This window comes from Emydura macquarii, unplaced genomic scaffold (assembly GCF_026122565.2).
Source record: "Emydura macquarii macquarii isolate MOO-44397 ecotype Brisbane River unplaced genomic scaffold, CSIRO-AGI_Emac_v2 contig_554, whole genome shotgun sequence".
NCBI lineage: Eukaryota > Metazoa > Chordata > Testudines > Chelidae > Emydura > Emydura macquarii.
The window spans coordinates 12,028,370-12,049,089 of NW_027130691.1; the positions used below are offsets into that span (position 1 = coordinate 12,028,370).

At 46.7% G+C, this 20,720-nt stretch overlaps 1 protein-coding gene across 3 annotated transcripts in view; it reads left to right on the top strand.

The window, feature by feature from the left end:
* ULK1 (unc-51 like autophagy activating kinase 1) overlaps positions 1-20,720 on the top strand; it is a 115,195-nt gene that overhangs the window by 65,241 nt on the left and 29,234 nt on the right. Inside the window, exons 12-16 of one of the 3 annotated variants that reach the window (XM_067539774.1) lie at positions 5,260-5,318; positions 9,148-9,230; positions 10,630-10,680; positions 17,171-17,253; positions 19,486-19,648. In XM_067539774.1, the coding sequence (XP_067395875.1) occupies positions 5,260-5,318; positions 9,148-9,230; positions 10,630-10,680; positions 17,171-17,253; positions 19,486-19,648 (439 nt within the window). The remainder of the gene's footprint in view (positions 1-5,259; positions 5,319-9,147; positions 9,231-10,629; positions 10,681-17,170; positions 17,254-19,485; positions 19,649-20,720) is intronic. The other 2 variants (XM_067539775.1, XM_067539776.1) reach the window with 2 other exon arrangements.

Genomic DNA, 20,720 nt, shown 5'->3' on the forward strand with positions numbered 1-20,720 from the left:
CCCAAATGTGGAACAGAGAAACTGACTGGACGAGCCCATTAGTCCAGTATCCTTCCTCTGGAAGTAGCCAGTGCCTGAGGTTTCTTCCTTTCTCAAAAGCAGCGTCTTCCTTTCCCAAACCTGGATGGGTCCAGCAGGAGACGGTGGCTGCCCGTCAGCAGTTCTCCTTTTCCTGTGGTTTTTGCTGTCTTAGAGAGCAAGCTCTCCTTGAGTTTCACCCTTCTGGATGGAAGATTGTTCATCGTCCTAGGTAGCTTATTTTGCCAGTGCCTGGAGAGGACACTTGCAAGATTTTGTAAGACTTCTCCAGCAGAGCCAGAGAATGGCTGACTGCTATTTCCCCCAGCGCGATGGAATACAGAATCCATCTCCTCAGACATCCTCTCTCTACCTTTTACCTGCATGAACATCCATTGCTCCATATGGAGAGGCTCGCGGGTGTGCAGTGCATGCAAAAGGATCCAATGTTGTCCTCAGCAAGAAGATGAGTCTTTAAACGTAGAGACTTCAAGGGACTTGGGTAGATGGATAAGGAAATAGCACACGGGGAAAGGTTGAGTGTTGCTCTCTTTCCTTTCTACTAGGGAAATGTAACCTGCCTGACCAGTTGTAAATCAAGGCAGAAGAGAGTTTGGTGGGATTTCTTCTTCTTTATAGCAGTCTGTAAAAATTAAAATTAACAGTAGCCAAGTAACCCGAGCCAACTTCCCTGACTTCACTATTCCTCTCCGCACCCAACGCAGGCCACGTCTGATTGTCAGACATGGACAGTTGGTAGCCTGAGTATCCAAGCTTTCTTAAGGAGCTTTTTTATTAAACACGCCCATAAACAAAACAAAGAGCCCACCAGAGGGCTGAGATTAATAGGATTCATAATCCCTATCAACAGATTGCATGAGCACGGCATTAATGTGGAGTTGTTAATTTACGTGGCCTAACAAATGAGGAGGTGGCCCAGCGTTGTGGCTTTTCTGCCTTCTGTGACTGGGGGCTTGCCCTGTGTGCTCCCTGCTCTTGCTGGTTTATTTAGTTGTGTTACGGTAACATCTAGAAAATCCAACAGAGATCAGAGCCCCTTTGTGGTGCATCCTGGACCTAGGCATAGACACAGTCCCGCTCTAAAGAGCTTACAGACTAAATAGGCAAGACAGACAATGGGTGGGGGGGACAGGCGCAGAAAGGGGAAGAGGTTTGCGTAGGTTCACACAGTAGATCAATGGCAGAGCTAGGAAATGAATCTCGATCTCCTGAGTCCCAGCGCCAGGGGCTTGTCCCTTAGGCTGAGGGATAGAGCTCAAAGAGTTAAAAAATTAACTCAGTGCCTTCCAGTCTTGATTTATTTGTAAGACTTGATCTGGTCTTACAGTTTTTATTTATTTTTTCAGAGGAGCAAGTACCACTGATGTTCCTGGGCATTCCCAGTGCACAGCGCCTCTGAAAATCAGAGTGTGGTTTTGAGTGGGGCTTTTAAAGGCTTGTGTTGCAGCTTCTTTTTAAAGTGCTCAGTGGTACCCTCTGCATCCAGGAGAGGTAAGATGTTTTAGGGGACCCAGTGCCTGGCTATTCATCATGCTAGAGTGCGTGCCAAATGTCCGGGAATGGCAATAGTTCAAACACTTACAAGTGCTGGTTTGCCAGCTCTGAAAGAGTTAATCTGTCTTCGTGTGTTCTCATCCCAGCTAGCTGCTAGATGAAAAATTAATTTCCAAGCCTGATGCACTGAGCCTGCTGCGCTATTCTTTCCCAGTTAATTCTGCCTAGATAAGTACTAGGATTATGTGCCATTTATAACAACCACAAAGAATTTACACTGTGAAATAGGCCTTCAGTACAAATGATGAGGAAAGGTTTTTATACCCGGAATTTAAAACAGTACCTTTGTTTGGAAAGCAGGCTGGTTTTATAGCCACAAACTGAGTTAGCTGGAGCCAGGCCTGTATTGTTAGGGGTGAGACTTGCTGCTGTGTTTTGCAGGATTTGGGGAAACTATGCTGATTTAAATGCACACCAACAGCAGCAGGTCATGGCTAGATGACAGCCAGTTATTCAGAATCATTCACAATGAAAATGGCTAGTCGTTGGAGAAAATAGTGCAGAAAGTGGGAATGACTCTATAGCCTGCTGCCAAGCATGCTCGCCTAGGATGTGGGAGATCCAGGTTCAACTCCCATGACCATTTAATTATTTATAAACAGTGGAACAGGAGCGATTGAGAGACCTGCGCTAGGCTATTCCTAGCTCAGCGTCTAGGGCATCGTCCTGCAATGTGGGAGATCCCAGTTCAAATCTCTTATCCACATCAGGCGGAGGGGGGAATTGAACCTATGTGTCTGTCATCCCAGGGGAGTACCCTAACCACTGGGCTAAAGGTGATCTGCCTGCATCCCTCCCCCAGTGTTTTGTGAATCTCGTCCTTGTTTTCTGTCAGAATGCCTGAAATCAGAGCAAAACGGGTTGGTCGAAATGATAGGTTCACAGTTTTTTGTTTTCAGTTCAACTCAAAGCGAAACTTATTTTCAATTTGTTGGGATTGCCAGCAAATGGGAAAATAACCATTATTTGCCCAGCTCTCCCCAGGCATTTCTACTGTTGGGGGGAGGGGAGGGCAGTAAATTAGCCCCAAAAAGTATGGCATAGTTAGTGCCGTCCATATGTCATTGACATCTGAGTGCTCCCAGTAGGGTGCAGCCTTGGTCAGTGCTGCCTGTGTAGCAAGATGCTCATTGTAGGTCTTGTCTTAGCTTACTCCTGGGGTGGGGCTGGATTTCTCTGTTGACTAGTAATGGGGTTATACTAAAATGCAGTCCCGTCTGGTCATTAGTGATCAGAAGTGTCCTCTGACGGGGTTTGGTGGCCAGTGTGAACTGGGTTGGTAGTCTGTCCATTTCCCGACAGACAGATGGTTACCTCCTAGTCACCAATGCTGCCGCAAGGACCCTTTTAGGCAGCTTCAGCTAAAAGACCAAGATCTAGTTGGGCAGGGATTGAACCGCCCTTCCACTACTAGATGTGGTGCCTCCAGAACAGGTGAGAAGCATATCGCCGAGCCAGGGGGGGAACCTTGCAGTGAAACCTGTTCAGAAAACGAATGCAAGGCTCTGTTTTCCAAACCTATCGGTCCAAACTTCCATCATCCCTAAACTGCCGTTTTATTACCTTTAAAAAGAGGACGTTTTGTTAAAGGATTTTGATTCGACAGAGGCTAGTGCCCAGAAAACATGTTCCCTACGAACATGGCACTTCAAAGACGCGCTCTTTTAATATACTGCAGCTGCTACTGCTAGGAAACTTCTGACAACATTTTTGAAATCGAGCAGAGAGTCACTGTGTGTCTAAAACAACTGAGTTGTTGAAGCAGGGAGTGAATGAAGAAAACAGCCTCCCCTCCGCCCCCCAAAATCTCCTGCTGACATGAATGCGCACTTAACCTGATCGCTGTGGAACCGTATTCCTACTTGTAGGGTTCTGTGTGTGCAGGTGCCCATATTTTGCCGCCAAACTATTCCGTGCATTGTGCGCGCGTGCTCGTTTGAAATTTTACAGCCAATGAGATGCGAATTGCAGAGCAGGATCCGTGAGGGGAGGGTAAAAAAAAAAAGCAGATCTATACTGAAGTGAATCAGGTGAGGCTGCCATGCTTGGAAATGCTGTCACGTGGATTGGCTTCTGTGAAATGGCCACCCTCTGCTCAACGTCTTTCTTAAACTGGAAAACGGTGCATATCGCTGCACCCCAGTTTTGTCCCACCTGTTTCCATGAAATAACAAGGGATGAGTGAGTGGCTGCAGAAAGGAACTCCAGGACTGCTTTCTTGTTCCACTGAAAGAGATGTTCTGCTTCCCTTTAGGAGGCTGTGCGTGTGCGTGTGCATGCAAGCTTAGAAGCATTATCTTTGTCACAAACTCTGATCAGCCAAAGTTTTGCAGCTCGTTAAGGGCCTGATCCAAAATCTACAGAAATCAACTCATCTCCCATTGGCTTCTCTCAGCTTTGGATTTGCCCTTGAGTAACTGTCGGTAGCTGAGTTTTCACCTCCAGCCTGGTAGTGCGGGTGCTGTTTGAAACAGGGGCGTCACAATGGGAATTGTTGGCTAAACACCAATGGCAAAACAGTTATGCAGCCGCTTGTCCAGCCCCTAAGCATGCCATGTAATGACAGCTCACACCTGTCCACAGCTTGGTTTGGCTGCATTGCCCGCCGCCCCCCCCCCCGCCGACTCCTTGAGCATCTTTAGTTGACCTGAAATTCTTTCCAGTTCAGAAATGGAAGTGGTTGGGAGGAAGGGCTCAAGGTGTTTTGGTAAGTCTGGTTCTCTGCTGGTCCCAAGGGTCAAGACAAACTGCTTGTAACCTCCCAGTGCCTTCCACATCAGTGCATCCTGCGGCAATGATGGGTCGGAGCATGAATCTTTCCCTTCTCTCTTTCCTGTTTCCACTCGCCTCTAAGTCTGGGATTTGCCTGCCGGCCCGCCCACGCCGCCTTGCACTCGAGAGCACTGGTTTAGTCTGAAAGCTTCTGCACACTGAGAACTGTCTTGAGGCAATTTGCAGGTCCCGTCTAGGAGACTGTATGGGACTTTGCTTATTTCCTGGAGACTTTATTTTTAACCTTGGACACTAGCCTCTCATTGTGGGTTGCATTATTATTCTGTCTCTTCCAGAATTTGATATCTTTTATGATCACGACCAGAAACTGTCTCCCCTCCATCAGTGATAACAGCTGGAGCTTGAGAACTGCCGGTTTCCTGGAGTTAGGCAAAAGACTCTAGGGTCTCGTTGTCTTGATTTTCCCTATTTTCCCAACAGAACTGATGCCTTTCACATCAACAGCCTCCCTACCCCCTTTCTAAATGCCCCGAAGCACTAATCCATGTTCTCTGCAGGAGCTGCCATTCATCCTTTGGGCCTTGTCACGTCTGCAATTATTCAGCCTCCTGGGAGAGGCTATTACGGCAGCTTAGAACTGAGCTGCAGAACTCATGGAAATGAAGCTGAGCCTTCAAAAAAACTAGAGGAAAATAGAATCAGGTCAGGGACAAAAATACAGGAGGCTTAGATACTGTATTTTCAGTCCATGCTGCAGCCTGGGTATTACAACTTACAGCAGTCTGGAGGGACTGCTGAAATAGAAGCTGCTTTCAGTGCTAGTTCGGCAGTGGGAAAGCAACCACCATGCACTTCAGAGCAATTGTGAAATAGGATTAAAAAATAATAATTGATTGCAAGCTGCTCTAGACACGTTTTCTTTCTTCTCCATAGGCCAACAGTCCTCAAGATCTTCGTCTCTACTATGAGAAAAACAAGATGCTGATGCCCAAGTAAGCATTCTCGCAGCGTTACTGTTTTTTTCCACTTGCTTACTCTGTCTGTATTTACACCTGTCCCCTTGTGCCATCAACTCATCATGCAGGAGCTATCACTAAAATATTTGGCCACCTGCCTCCACATTTCTTAACCCGCAGCAGTGTGGTCCAGAGAGAGTCGGGCTGCTGCGAGATTGCCCGAATTGGCTCTGTCTCCTCCCACATACACCCATTTCACTGCTGCACACACCCCACAACATGGAAACTGCCCTGCTGAATAGAGGCTTTTTGCAAGCTGTTTCCAAGGGCCTTGTTCCCCATGTGCAAGTTGGCCATCCTGTGTCAAGTACTGCCTACTGGATCCAAGCACACCCATGGTTTCCCCCTTGCAAGCTCTTCCCAGGGTAACGTCCAGTACTGCAGTCCCTCCCAGCAGCACCAATCCTGTAACACTCATTCGCTGCTTGTAGGTCACATTCCCAATTTCCCATGTGCCCGGAAAGCAACTTCCTGAGCCTGTAGCCATTTCAGAGAGAAGTACAGAGCTGGGTATGTGCCCTGTGGAAATGGAGACTGTTGCAATTCCCAGGGTGTGTGTCAGGAGAGCAGCACTTTCATCCCGTAGTGGTATGGACTGACTACTGAAGTAATTAGGTAACTGCCATGCAGAGTGCTTTTTTTTTCCTTAAATTGAGGGCTTTCATTTTATTGCTCTGCTCTTAAATTAGAGCCTTCTGTCTTCTCTAAAAACCTCCCCCAGTCTTTCTAGAGGTGGGATTAAACCCACACTTCAGATGATCCTTTGAACCTTGGAAAAAATTGGAGAAGCTCAAACCCATCATTACATTTAACTGAGTTTGGAGACAAAGGAACCAGGATTGCACATAACTGTCCTGTCAGACCTGACATCATACACTGACCTGCTAGACAGAATTGGTGCTGCGTCCTCCGTTGCATAGGGCATGAGTTCATTGTGTCAGGATGAGTATGCTTAGCTCGCCAGCTAAAGCAACCATGAGAGAGAGTATATAGGGGAGTCAAGAAATCAAAACTTTATAAATCCGTAACAGTGCACAAAGTGTTTTCATTTTTTTAGTTTTTTTTTTTTTTTCTTTCTTGTTACGAAAATGATGTTTTGCTCAAAGCGGTGAACATCACAAGGCAACCCTGCCCCTTCCTTGTGCTCTGTGCTGCTTCCTTGTTTGGGGGTGGAGGTGGGGAGAAGAAGTCTCATTAAACTCGCAGTAGAAATCTCTGTTCCTCATGAGCTGACGTGATTGTTGCTGGGTAAAATGCCACTCCGAGGTGGGAAGCTCACACCGCTAGCTGCAAGCCAGATGGCTTCGTTATTTTGTTGTAATTTAGTGCTGGTCAGAATAATGAACATTCATCATCTGGGTTTGCACAGCCAGTTACGTGCTGTGGATGGGTTGTGGAGGGGTGTGGGAGGAATTGTTTTCATTGTTCATGTTAAATTGGCTGGCCCAGCTTGCAGTTTCTTAGAGGCAGGGCGTAAGGGGGCAGAGGATATGTCTACACTTGGAGCTGGGGCATGATTCCCAAGTTGCGGAGACGTACCCACGCTGGCTCACTCTCTTTTTAGCACACTAACTCAATCAGAGAGTGCCTCCTCCAGCTGGTTGTTATATCCTCAGCTTGAAGCATGGATGTACTTCTCCATGTGACCTTAGGCACAGCACTTGACCTGCCTGTTTCTTCTCTGTAAAACTGCATAAAAGCTGAACCTTGCTGGAAGAAGGATGCTGTGCCTGAGAGGAGCTATTTCTGTTATCCATCACCTGTGTGCAATGGATAAATAAACTGCCACCACAATACTCAGGGACTGCAGCCCATAAGCACTGATGTGTTGTCCAGGGCAGCTTGCAAAACTGTGGTTCTTGGGCTACTGCATTGGAATATCGTTGTGTGTTTCTAGGGGGCATCACTTTCTGACAAGTGCCTTGAACACCATGTCCTCTGGGCTGCAACCAAGTGTCGGCTCAGTTTAATATTAGGTTATGTCTACACTGCAGTTATGGGCTGTACCTGAGCTAGCTTTAATATAGCTACGTTGGGTCAAGAAGCAGTGAAGTCACAGCCGCATGGATTTCAGTGTGGGCTTTACAAGCCTGCCCAGGATCTGGGGCCGGCCTGTGCTGAAGTTCTCTCTGTCACAGCTTTGCTGGTCCAGGACCTAAACTGGCTAATTTAAGTTAGATCAGCAATGCCTACACATTCTGCAGTCATACCCTGTGATTGCAACATGAATGTCCTTAGATGCATCCACTCTAGATACCCTTCTCTGGGCAGGCATTGATTAATGTTTTGTGGCTGAGAGAGATTGCAAAACACCTCCTCCTGCACAAACAAGGCTGGTGTGATGCTTTCAAAGACTGTGTTCTAGGAATTGCTAGGTCCAAATTCCTACATGAGGGAGGCCCAGGACTTCACAGAAAAAATAACTGGCTAGTTTCAAAGCCTTCAAATATAGACCTTGCTTAACGGCTTCTGTTTCACTCTTGACTGAGAAAGAAAGTGTTAATGCTCGCCAGCACTCTCCCCTCTGGCCCCAGCCACTCTCCTTTCACTTTGTTTTCATTCATACCTCTGCTGGGGAGGGAGAAAGGGGGGAATAGTGCAGAACTGGCAGGCCCGGGTAAATAGGTATTTGCACCCCCTCTCAAAGTTCAGCTTGTTTTCTGTCTGCTACAGCGGGGTCGACTCTGTGTGCATTGACAGCGCTGGCTGGGGGCTCTGGGCAGTTACAATCACGGTGCAGGCTGCGCATGCTATTGCCTTAGCTGACCCCATGGGGGGGGAGGAGGCTGTGAGACTGCAGGGATGGTGTGGTGCCCAGCCATGATAAACACAGCTCATGCCAAAAGAGCCTGGATCTGTCTCCGTCTCATTTGGAGAGCTCTGCTCTTTCTGGGGGCAGGTCTCAGCGGTTATTCCCCAGAACAGTCCCAAGTGAAATCAACAGAGCTGTGTCCACTCGTGCAAAAGCTGAATGATCTTTTTCCCCTCCCTGATGCCTTTCCCCTCCATGATGCAGAACCCTTGTTGGAGTTATTCTACACTTCTCGCTGCGTTTCAAGAACCTTGACCCCAGGCCTCTAAGCCCAACCCAAGAGTGTTGAATGATTTGCTTGTGTGTGCTGTGGTTGCTATTAAAAAAAATGCACATAACACACCTTTTCCCCCTATGGCACTTGCCTTTATCCCACTGTTCCTTTTACTTACAGAGGGGAAATATTGCATTAATTTTAACTTACTGTAGATGGCAAACACCCAGATTTTGGGGCACCCACTATAAATACTATTGAATATATCATTTTTTTAAGGGCGAGTGCCGGTCTTAAGTAAACCATCTGTGTCTTTAAAAATAAATATGCAACGAAATCAGTAGTAAATTGGTACAGCTTATCTCCAGGAACCATTGTGAGCTTTAATAGGAATTTTCCATTGAATAGGTGCTTCTTCTTGGTGCTCTGTTCTATTTGCTCTGTGCTATATGTTGAACATGGAATAGAAATCACTGAGAACCAACCCAGAGCAGTATACAATCATTCTGAAAAGCAAGGCTCTGAGGATGCTCGTGGAAGAGGTCTTTAAACTTAAAGTAGTCAGAGCTTTAACACTACAAAATAGGGTTTTGGGGGTGAAAGCCACTGGGATGAAAATAAAGTAGTTTCCTCTTCCAGCTCCTCTGCGGTGGGCATATGTTCTGTTTCTAGCCCAGCAGATGTGAGATGGGGTTTTTAGTTTGCATTAACTAATATTTAAGAGCTGTTAAAGGTGCCTGTAAGTTTAACTTTTGTTTCAAACTGTCTGAAAATTGTAGCATCCCCAGGGAGACATCCAGCCACCTGAGACAGCTGCTACTGGGTCTTCTGCAGCGCAGTCAGAAGGACCGTATGGACTTTGGTAAGAAAGTCACTTTTTCTAGTTATTGAGACAAAATGAATGAAAATGGCTCCACCTCTTTTGTATTGTTACACTCCAGGTCTCTTGTCTCCAGCAAGTGGATACAAAAGTGTATGTTTTAAAAGAGGAGGATTTACATCTTCTAGTGCTCATAGAATTAGAATATATACGCACCCAGGATTAATTAGTGAGGAGCTCTTCTGTGAGGACTGAGTTATATTGTTTCACCTTTTTCCCTGGAGCTCTGAGAGAGAGCAGTTTGCTGATCTTGGTTTCTGTTAATCCCCCTTGAGGTGCATGGATGGTCTTGTGAGCATATAGCGCCCTGGGCTACAGGAAATTCATGTAACAGCATTATATGATACTCTGAACATGACTTAATTGTCAAGCAGCCAGGAGACACATAACCTGGTCTCCATGGTTTGGTGCCTGTCTTAATACCATGATCATTTAAAGGAAAACCACACAAGTCCCAAGTTTGTACGTTTCCCATTGTTGATTGGCAGCTGTTTGCATCACACTAAAGTTTATAAAATCCTGCATGTTGCAACAGGAAATCCTGACTGGAAAAACAAGCTGAACCACCTGCGGTTAGCCAGATGATCAACTGTGGTCAGTGACTAATGTTGCAGAACCCTGAAAGATGATAGTTTTTGACTAATAGAGGAGGGGTGATGGTGTGGGGCAGAAGAAGGTGACAGATGAGTGAGTGTAGGCGTGAGGGTTGGAAGTGAGGGCTTGAAAAATGTGTGGAAAGTCTCGTCCGTGAGCGAGAATAGGAGCACTGGGGAATTAAAAAGGTGTTCTGCTGTCATCGATCAAGAGAAGAAGCGACAGCTGTACTTGGGTGCCTGCAGTTGGCATTTAGGAAAGTCCAGGGCTCTCTGCTTGTGACCTGAGTGCTGGATGGATAGCCTTGGCAAATGAACTTCTTGTCTATCTTGAGGTCCCCAGAGGAATCAGGATAATTCTCCTTTTATCATGTTTTGGCCAAGGGTATTTTCTTCCCCCTTATCACCCACTATCTCCCTTACTGCCCTCAGGAAAGCATCCATTCTGGACATGTCTAATAAGGCCCTTACCCAGCTGATTCTCCAGGAAGCTGACTTGGTGTAGGTGAATGGGAGAAGATCATGCACTAAATTTTCCCATCTTGCAACCCGCACCCCCGCATGACTTCACAAGACACAACAGGCTTCCTGGAGCTCGCCCTCCATCCAGTTCCCAACTGTCTCCTTAGAACAATACTAAATTTAATTGCAGTGTATGGATACTCTAACTGGGACAAGCAGACTGTAGATCACAGTATGGAAAAATATCGAATAACTTTCCCAGCTTTGTAAACTGTTTGGACGTATAGTATTTTACTTTCACTGTATGATTATTCCTCTATTTTCAGATGAGTTTTTCCATCACCCTTTCTTGGATGCAAGTGCCTCTATGAAAAAATGTAAGTGTTAACATTTTTATTAAAATTTTAACAAGCCGTGATTTATCTTCCCCTAACCACTTAGCCCCAAAAGAGAGAGCAGTCTCCAAGTCCTTTTCGTTATTTGAACATTGACTTGGGTATCACCGCTAGGTTGAGTTCAAGATCTTTGGATTTTGCATTGAAATGTTTTTGACTCTGCTGAATTATCTTCAAAAGCTGGATTTCCTTGGTCTGTTTAAGGACCTAAAGTGGAAGCAAATCTAGCTTTTGTGTGTGTGTGGATGGCTTCCTTCTTGGAAATGACTGACCATTACAAAAGCTTATAGGTAAACAGAATTATTCTGCATATTTCTCTCTTTCATCTGCATGTATAAAATAATTAATAACAGTGGATGGTGGGTAGGATGCAAACTAATAGTGTAATTGTGAAAATGCCCCAACCCATGCATCCGTTACCCATTTGTTGGGCTGCATTGAATAGCAAGTACTGTAGAGCACTTGGACCAAATCCACGATTTAACTCCAGGTTCTTCCAAGTTCTCTTGCTTTAGAGGGGTTTATTTTGGATACTTGTGACTGAAGCCAGTTCAAAACTTGAAAAATATTTTCCACTGGCAATTCCCCCTCTCCCCCCTTCTTTTTTTTTTTTTTGGTAATAATTTTTTTAATCTGTTGCAATTTTCCAGCCAGCTTACTTTGTGACTTTTTAAATTAAAAGTGGAATTAAGCGAGCTGTCTGACCCAGAATTACTATCTTTGTGCTGGGTCATTTTCCCTCTGACCAAGAGCTCTACAGAGAGTGCACAACCATTGCTTTTACAGAAGGACTGTTCTTAGACCTCTTAATTAAGCACCTGTTTAAATATTGGAGCCAAGATTTTCAGCAGTGACTGGTGATTTTGGGTGCCCCGTTTTTGGGTGCTCAACTTGAAAAAATCTTGAAAGGGCCTGATTTTTCAGAGGGTGGGTGCTCAGCACTTTCTGAACATCGGTCCCCTTTAATGGGTCTCAAGGTGGACACCCAAAAAACGAGGTCCCTAAGGGTTACATGTCATTCTTGACAGTCTTGTTCTAGGGAACTCATGGCTCCAAGACAGGAGTTCTGGTTTATCCCAGATATGTGTTGTAAACACTCCCCCACCTTAACTGTGTGCTTAGGTGACCGTCCCACGGGCAGGAAAAGATTCTTCTGGTTTAGGGCCACTTACAAGCCAGCCCGGCCCCTACCTCCAGCTGCGCCATCACCAGGTGGGGTGAGCTCTGTAAAGCAGGACTGTAAAGCAGGCAGGAAAGGACTCTGCCTGCTTAAGGAAACTCCCAAGCCAGCCAGGCCCTCGGCACCAGCCGCGCCATCCCTGTGGGAGACAAGCCCGTCAAAGCCTGACCCTTCCGCAGACAGGGAAGGATTCTGCCTGCTTAGGAAAACTCCCAAGCCAGCTCGGCCCCCGGCACTAGCCACACCACAACTCTGGGGGGTGAGGCCTTCAGGGTCTGCCCTTCCTGCGTGCAAGCAAGGATTCTTGCAGCCCTGGCTTGCTGACCCACCGGCCCAGCTCTCATGTCCAGCTGCATTGTCGCCATGGAGGGCCAGCCCAGTGCCACAGGGAACCCCACGCAAGCAGGAAAAGGTTCTCCTCATGTGGCCTCCGTTTCCAGCTTCACCCACACCTTCACAGTGCGGAAAGCAGGAGCACCACCACAGCCCGCGGAAGGCTCTTCTGGCTCGGCCTTCACCGCCAACTGCACCTAGGCCACTGGTGCGGGGCGCCGGCCCTGTACAGCGGCTACCTCCGCGGGCCCATAAGGACCTTCCTTATCTGAAGCCGCCCGCCAGGCTGCCCCATCCCCGCCACCAGCCATATGTGTAAAGCCTGGGACAGGGAAAGATTGATATTGCTTTAAAGAAGAGAGGGAGACCATTCCTGTCGTCGTCCTCAGAGGTCTTGGACTGTTGTCTTTTGTGGGGAGACCTGTTGTGTGGGTAGATGGCTCTTGTGGCCTGCCCGGGAGGTCTGTACTCTGGCAGTTGACTGAAGGGGATGCACCCAATGGATGGAGGCCTATGGGAGGTTGAGAGAGTTCATGGGGAGTGTGGCTTGGCCAGCTACACGCTGAGATGAGGGGGATTAGCTGTGGGATCTTGGGTTCTTTTGATCCCTGCGTAGGGGAGAAATGGCATGAAGAGCCAACGTGCTAGTGGTAGGCCAGGGCCGTGGGCTGTAATATTGCTGTCCCTTGAAGTCTTGTCATAGGGGAGCTCCCTTGTGATCCATGCAGTTTAACACAAGATCCGTGGCTAGCACGGTTACACTTTGACATGCTCAGGAATGAGTCTCTCTGACTTAGGGTGCAGAACGCAGATCTGTCTGGGTGCTGCTGCAGGTCTCTTGTTCGTCCATCTAGCCATTCTACGCCACGTGGGTAGAGGGAGAGGTGGTGAGGTCTGGGTAGCTGTATCTGACCTTAGACCAAGGGTGTGTCGCTCCCAGAATGAAAATTCCCATGCCAGGATCATAACGGGAAGCGATTTAGAGACTGCCTCATTGCTTCTCTGATATCCTGTTCCCACTGGAACTGATCAGAAAACTGCCACTGACTTCAATAGTAGCAGGATCAGGTCTTTAGCAATTCTGTCCAAGAGTTTAGCACTCCTGTAATCCATAGCCTGCACTGGCTTCCAGTTTGTTTCCAAGGGACAATTATTGTTGTTAAATATTTGTATCGATGTATCAGGTAGAGGCCCCAACTAAGATCTGTTGTGGGAGGCGCAGCGCTTAAAGACATATGTTTATAAGAGCACCACAGAGAGGGCACGATCATTGCTTTTACAGAAGGACTCTCATTAGCCCTCTTATTAAGTTCCTGTTTAAGTATTGGAGCCAAGATTTTCAGCAGTGACTGGTGATTTTGGGTGACCTGTTTTTGGGTGCCTAACCTTGAAAGGGCCTGATTTTCAGAGGATGGGAGAGGAAACCGGCCTGAACAGGCAAGGTGATTTGCCCACACAGCAGTCTGCAGCAGAGCTGAAAATGCAACGCAGGCCTCCTGAACCCAGTCTAATGGCTTGTCCTCTGCGGTTCCGAGGTGTAATTCCCTCCCACGTCCCTCCTCCTCCATAGTGAGACAAGGGCCCCCAGTCTGTTGACCTTCAGGGCATGCTGCAAGAGCTATCTACTTGCCACAGGCTTTAGCCTGAGTGATGGGTTCGGGGCGTGGGGTTTTGTTAACTTGTGTTGTCTGTCTTTGTTATTTATTTAACTTATGCGTTTTGTACCTGCAGTGAGAGATGTATCTTGGAAGTGTAAAAATACCAATAAAATCCTAAAATACACCCTTCTAGTAAGAATGTCATCTGTCCGTAGATAGGTGCTGTAGGGCCTGGGATATTGGTTACAGTGCATTATCATAACCGAGCACAAGGAGGCATAGTTAGGGTTGCTGTGCCTGTCTTAACTTAGTAAATACAGTTGCTTTAAGTGGGATGGATACATAATGTCACCTCCCCCCTCCCATTTTTAATGACTAATCTATATCTTGATGTCTCCTCTAACCTGGCTTGCAAGAGAGATGCCGGGTCGCAGGAGCAATATTATGCATTAATGTGATACATAATACCGGCGAGATGGTTCGGTGCCTGGAACAATATGTTCAGTTCTGTATGCTTGACCTACTATAGTTCGGATACCAACTTTCTGATCTGACTGTGCATAGACACAAAGCAGAGAACAGCAAAATCTTCTACGTCTCATTACCCGCACATGTTACAATAGCTACATTTCAAATCGGGTTATTTTCTGAAACTCCGATTTAAAGGAAAATTTTTGCTGAATTCACCATTTGCTTCCTGCAATGCCCAAAATACTCTCATCGTGAAGTGCTGATGCTTCAGTAGTTTTAAAAAAAGAGAGAAAGCTACAGATGTTTACAAAATTCTATCCAGCTGGTTTGTATGACAAATGGATGCCTGGAGATTTTTTTTATACCACGTTTCAGCCCCAAATGATTTTTCAAGACCATTTATAAGGCCCTTGGTGAAATAAAATTTCTGCTGGAAATGTTGGCACCCTGTTGGTTGCAAATGCTTTAGCATAAGCCTCAATCCTGTGCTAAGAACCATGCAGCAGTTGTGCCTACTTGCTTCTCAGAGCAAAACCGCTACTGTGGGCACTGCTCCATTTTGGAACTTGCTGGCATGAGAATACTGATGATGCTACCACCCAGATGATAGATCCATTGTTGAGACAAGCAGGAGAAGATATTACAAGAGCAAACGCCTTTACGCTAAAAAGATGACTGGCAATTTTAGGTTTTGGGGTGGGGAGCATAATTCCTGATGTTATCCCCCCATCCAGATTCAAGGTGGAAAAAACCATGTTCCAAAAGGTTTATTCCTTTTAAACTTTAAACTGAGAGTGAGTGCCCTCGGAGAAAACAGGAGTGAGTGCGTTTCTTTCAAGTGGTTGTGTATTGCTGTCGGTATCTGATTGTGCCTTTTTTATTTTTATTTTATTTTTTGATAAAGAGGGAGTCAAACATAATTACAGTGGAACCTGACTAATTCACAGAGACTAACAGCCCCCGTTGTAAATGACCAAATCTTGTGAGTTAGCCTTCCAGTCCTGCAGTGAAGTCAATGGGGGGCCTGGGAAGAAATAATAAAATAACAATCAAGGAAGCTGCATCCAAAGATGTATGTAGTCCATTTACTTTAGCAACTGTAATTTAGTTTGAATTCAGTTACATGGTGGGAAGGTCTTTCTTTCTGCCCTTAGATTTATGAAACACCTGTCCAGTGCAAATACACAAGAATAGAAAGAACAGCACCAAATTCAGCCAAGAGTTTCCAAATCAATAATTGTAATAATGATCATCCCAGGGAAAATAATCAGTAAAGCATATACCACAGTCAGTGTACAGTACACCAGGCAGCTTATTGTAAAAACAATGAAATCGTAGTAATAGGAGATGTCACGACAGCACTCATCTGTTAGACCTTTTCTAAGAGGTGAGAAGGAGTTCCCAGTTTCATGATGCAGATTGGGAAGGGCAGTTGTTTGTACTTCCTGTAACAGTCAGCATGCTAAAACTGGGGAGATCCTTTCAGGCTTCTTGTTTTCCAAGACATAGAGAAGACAGTTGGGACTGACCTGCAATGTCTCTACCTGTAGGAATCCCAGTGATTTCAAAGGAAGTGCTGCATGGGAGTGGGCTTGCCACACACATGAGTTCACCCAGACTTTTTGGTTTGCTTCTCAAGCATGAGAAGGGAGAATCAGCCAAGCCGTAAGAGCTAGGAACTGGAAATGCGTTCTGGGTATTTGCTATTTAACTGAGCACCCCAAGCCTCTGACCTTCCTTCCGGAATTCTCATTTTGGGGATGATTTTCTTCCTCAACAGCAGCAGGGCAGCGTATTATAACAACACGGCTTGCTGGATGTGCAATCAAACCCACCCTCAGAATAGACATGGAAGTTAAAGAAAGGGAAGCTCTCCTCCCACAGAGCCTTGGAGGAAAGATCTCTTTGCACATGGGCTTAACCCTTGGAACCCTGAGGATGAATAGATGACATCCTTGGGATTCCAATGCAAGGGATGGGAGATCCATCTCTCCTCTCCTCTGCCCCGTCAATGGCTCTGCCTCCTTTATAGTATCTTCCCTTTATCTCTGGCTGCTGAAGAAGCCCTCCTACCTTCTCTTGGGACATCCCTTTCGGCTCCTGGTTCTTCACTCCTAGCCTGTAATCACAGAGCCACTTCTTACTGGTATAAGCTGGGGCAGGGGAGGTGAGACAAGATCCACAGGCAGACCAGAGCAAGAGAAGTGTATGAGGGGAACAGTTTTAACTTCTGCCCTGTGAACAGCCCAAGGAATCCCAGCCCAGCTCTTCCTTGCCAGTAGACTATCTCTTACCCGACCACTTGAAGAAATGAAGTATTTCTGTGTAGTTCCCTGGCTGTTGGAATAAAGAGGAGTTCTTCACTGTACTATTTTAACATCATTAGCCATGAAGCAGTTTTACTTCAAACAGAAAGCTTTCTTCTCCTTAATTACCTTCTCCACTGTGTACTAAGCCATGGAGTCAGTACACCCAGTCCTGTGAAATAATAAAACTAAGGCAGGGCTGTAATTTTCTGACAATGCAGGTGGGAGAGAAGAGAAGTGAAATTACCATCTTCGGGCTCCAGGTAAACCATTAAAATATAAAAACATTTCCCAGGTTACTGGGAAGGGTCTGGCTTAGAACCGACTAGTAAGGGGATTCAGAGGTGACCACTTGCCCTGCAGGGGTAGCGCAATAAAGATATAACCAATGTCAAATGTCATGGGGAAGGGGGGAAGACAAATTTTCCCCATTTAAACTGGACCAAATGTTGTTTTTTTCCCTCCGTTAAATGGCACCATCTGGTATATGAGACAAACCTGAGGGGGAAGAAGACTAGAAAAGCCCTTTCAGTCATTGCATTGTTGGCTGGTCAAAATGTTTGACAGTTGCCTTCTGTTCCCAGCAGCTTCTGTGCCGATGCCTTCTTATCCAAGCTCTGGAAGTTCCTCCAGCAGCTCTTCCACTTCCCACCTGGCCTCACCTCCCGTAAGTACAACCCGCAGACTTACGGGGTTTTTGTTTAATGTTCTTGATGGCTTGATTGGCTGTCTGTCCCTTTCTGCTTCGCCATCTCCTTTGATTATTTGAAACAGGTCCTTTGCTTTTGCTGCCCGACGTTGCTGAAGAATGTAACACCTTAGTAGTTCAGGCTGTTACTACAGAGGAGCTTCCAACAGGATGTGCTGGGTTGGGGGTCCTAAAGTGACTTTCTCTCTCCAGTAGGAGTGCGTCAGTTTGTGTGTTCTATTATGCAAAGAGCCAGGAGTGAGCGAGGCTTGCATTAATGACACCAGCTGGTGTCAGTAGAGCTGTCAGACTCCTAGGAACCAAAATCAGTCATTAATTCAGCGTCTTGTGCTGTCTGCAAGCTCTCTGCCCTCAAGCCAAATCTGTGCAATTTGACAGCACAAACCACTTTTGCAAGGTGAACCTGCCCAGAAGCACGTTTGCCGAAGCTGTCTGCTCCGACCCAGACGTGCCACAGTCTGGTAGACTCAGCAGAGTGGATCTGAAGTGACGTCTGTCCCCTCTGGTTACCTGAAACCACTAAAACTTTCCTCTGAAGGAGTGAATGTTAACTGCCAGCAAAGTGACATTCCCCCAGCTCACTGAGCTGAAAGCTGGATTTCAGAGATTGTCGGTGAAAGTTGCCTTTTGAACTTCTTTGTGCAGAGGAATATTAGTGTGTGATGGGTGTGTGGGGAGGGCAGCGGTTGTGATTCTTGTCCCTCCTTGGTAATATTGCTTTCCTGTGAGGTGTTTTGTGTTCTTCCTCGTGTCCCTAGGAGAGGGGTTCTGAATGTGGAGGTTACACTCCTCAGGTGGTGGTGTGAGCAGGTGTTAAGGGGCTATGATGGGAAGAGGGTCTGGGGGGCAGGGTGGGGTGAGCATTCCTGATATGGGAAGAATTGGGAAACCACTGCTCTAAGCTAACCCAGGAGTGCGGATGTGCAGTCTGATTTGGAAGAGGGGCTCTTTGCCCTCCATATCCTTTGGACCTCAAATAGTTGGGTCACTGGGGGCAAGAGTAGGGTGACCAGATGTCCTGATTTCATAAGGACAGTCCCGATATTCAGGGCCTCGCCTTATATAGGCGCCTGTTCCCCCACGCCCCCATCCCGATTTTTCACACTTGCTATCTGGTCACCCTAGGCAAGAGTTTTGTTCATTTCGCTCCTTCCTGCAATTGTCACCCTTCCTCTCTGGACAGGAGGGGGCTGATCTAGGTCCTCACCCTTGGTTAGAGAAGGTTCTGGTGGTCTTGATGCTCAGGGGCAAGAGAGAACTCCTAGTCTGCACTCTGGCTTGAGCAGCGCACGATTCATTCTTAGCCTGTTGAGAGGTTTCATATACAAGCCTTGGTTTAGGGACCCCAGTGGAAGAGGCTTTAAATCAATCCCTTGGGGATCTCTCTCAGCCCCAAACTGGACTTGGTTGAGTAACGGCTAAGGCCTGTATGGCAGACATACTTCCTGCCTACGGGATGGCAGAAGGCATTCTGCTGAACCATTCATGTTTCTCCATTCCCATCCGTAAAGCGTGGGGATTGTGGCAGCTGTCCCTTTCTGCCTGAGGAGGGTAGGATGCAGCTCTCTGGAGAGACGCACTCTGCCACTGGAAAGGACCGCTTGTTATTGACTGACCGCTGGGAGCTGCTCTCTTTCCCTGCAACCCCTGCTTCTTCCATGCCGCCTCCCCGCCTCCTCCCACTCATTGCCTCCAAAGCAGTCCCAGCCCCAGTGAAACACATTTGCAGAGATCAGTGCCTCACTGACGACCCTATGTTACATATCCATTCCCAAAATCTAGCTACTGCCATGGAGTGAGTGGATACCAGCCACGTACCAGCAACAAAACTAAACATCCATCTCTTCCTAGTTCTTATTGTAGTCCTTCTGTGGGGAACTGGTGGTCTGTCCATCAGGAAAGTCTAAGCAAAGAGTGATGCCTACCTCAGAGAAACTTATTCTTATCTGGGGCGCTTTTAATGTACCAGTGGCATGTTTTGGCGATCAAAAGGTGCACTGTTCTGACTTGGATTTAGCTTTGAAAGATACTGTTCTTTGTCCCTCAGTAAAGGAAGCATCTCTTGTGGCAAGTCGGCAGCCCCCATTTATCAGCAGTGTTGGCTGTGGCGTTGCACAACTTCATTTAGAGAATCTAGCAGAATGATAAACTAGCTGTGTTAAAGCCCATGTTTGTTTTCCTTGCTTTAAGCAGTCCTTAGGAGAGATGCAGCAGCTACGGGAGAAGGCTCTGGTGTCCCCTGCGCAAGATTCCCCTGGTTTTCTGCATGGGTCTAAGGACTCCGCTGAAAGCAGCAGCAAGAATTCCTCCTGTGACACTGATGACTTTGTTATGGTCCCAGCACAGTTCTCAAGTAAGCCAAACTTTTTGAAGTTTGTTTAGAGACAGTGCAGCAGTCGGGCTGTTTGTACATTGAAGATTGTTTCTAGAAAGCCAAAACACTGATAGATCTGTACGTTTTGACTGTAAAGTGGGAACGTTTTGGTTCCCCAGACTGAGGAAACATCTGGCACGCTGATTGCTTTGTAGTACGTTCCGTTACTAAATAGCTTCAAAGAAAGGATTTGAGAATAAGGAATCTTTCAGGACTTGGACATAAATTGAGCTTGAGTCCTGAAAGCCCACGTGGGGGAGTAGAAATGTCGGCTTACCAGGTAAATGTGATGCTTACCCAGAAACTGTTTTCATTCCATCCAATCTCCGGCCATCAGTTTTTTACTGCTGCACAGGATTGTATCTGGAGGCTGGATTTTATAGTCGAGAAAGCCCCAGCAACAAATGATTTCTTAGTTTACTCAGAAAGTTGGCCTTTTAAAAAATTCTGTCATAAAATGTCTTTGTGTGCGCACTCTGCTCACAAACTGTGTACACATAACGGTAAGTGTGTTCATATAAACACACACACGTAAAGGACAGAGCCCTGATTCAGCAATGTGCTTTTAATTAAGCATGTGCAATTAAGTCAGCATCTGTTCAACAAAGCACTGAAGAACATTCTTAAAGTTAAGCATGTGCTCAAGGTGCTTTGCTGAACTGGGAACGAAGCCCTCGCTTACTCATCAGTCTTGCGAACATTTGAACTTTCCTCTAGGCTTGGAAGGGAGAATGGGCCCTGTAGGGGGGCTGTGCGTGCATGCGTGTAATCAGAGTGCGAGGGAAGAGCGCAGCGTTGCTTTTGCTCCCCCCAGTAACAGCAGTGGGAGCCGCATTGTAATGTCTGACACTGTTTGCGTTTCCTGCATTTTGAGGATTTGGCAGGGATAAGCTCTTCTGTGTATTCAGCTGCCACTGCACGTGGTCAGACTGGAATTTTGCCACTTGGGGCATATATGTGCCTGAGCTCTACGTGCAAAACATGTCACTGTGTTTGGAAAGCAGCTAACTGTTTGCACGGAGGGACGTGTGCCCATGCTCCAAAACACCTC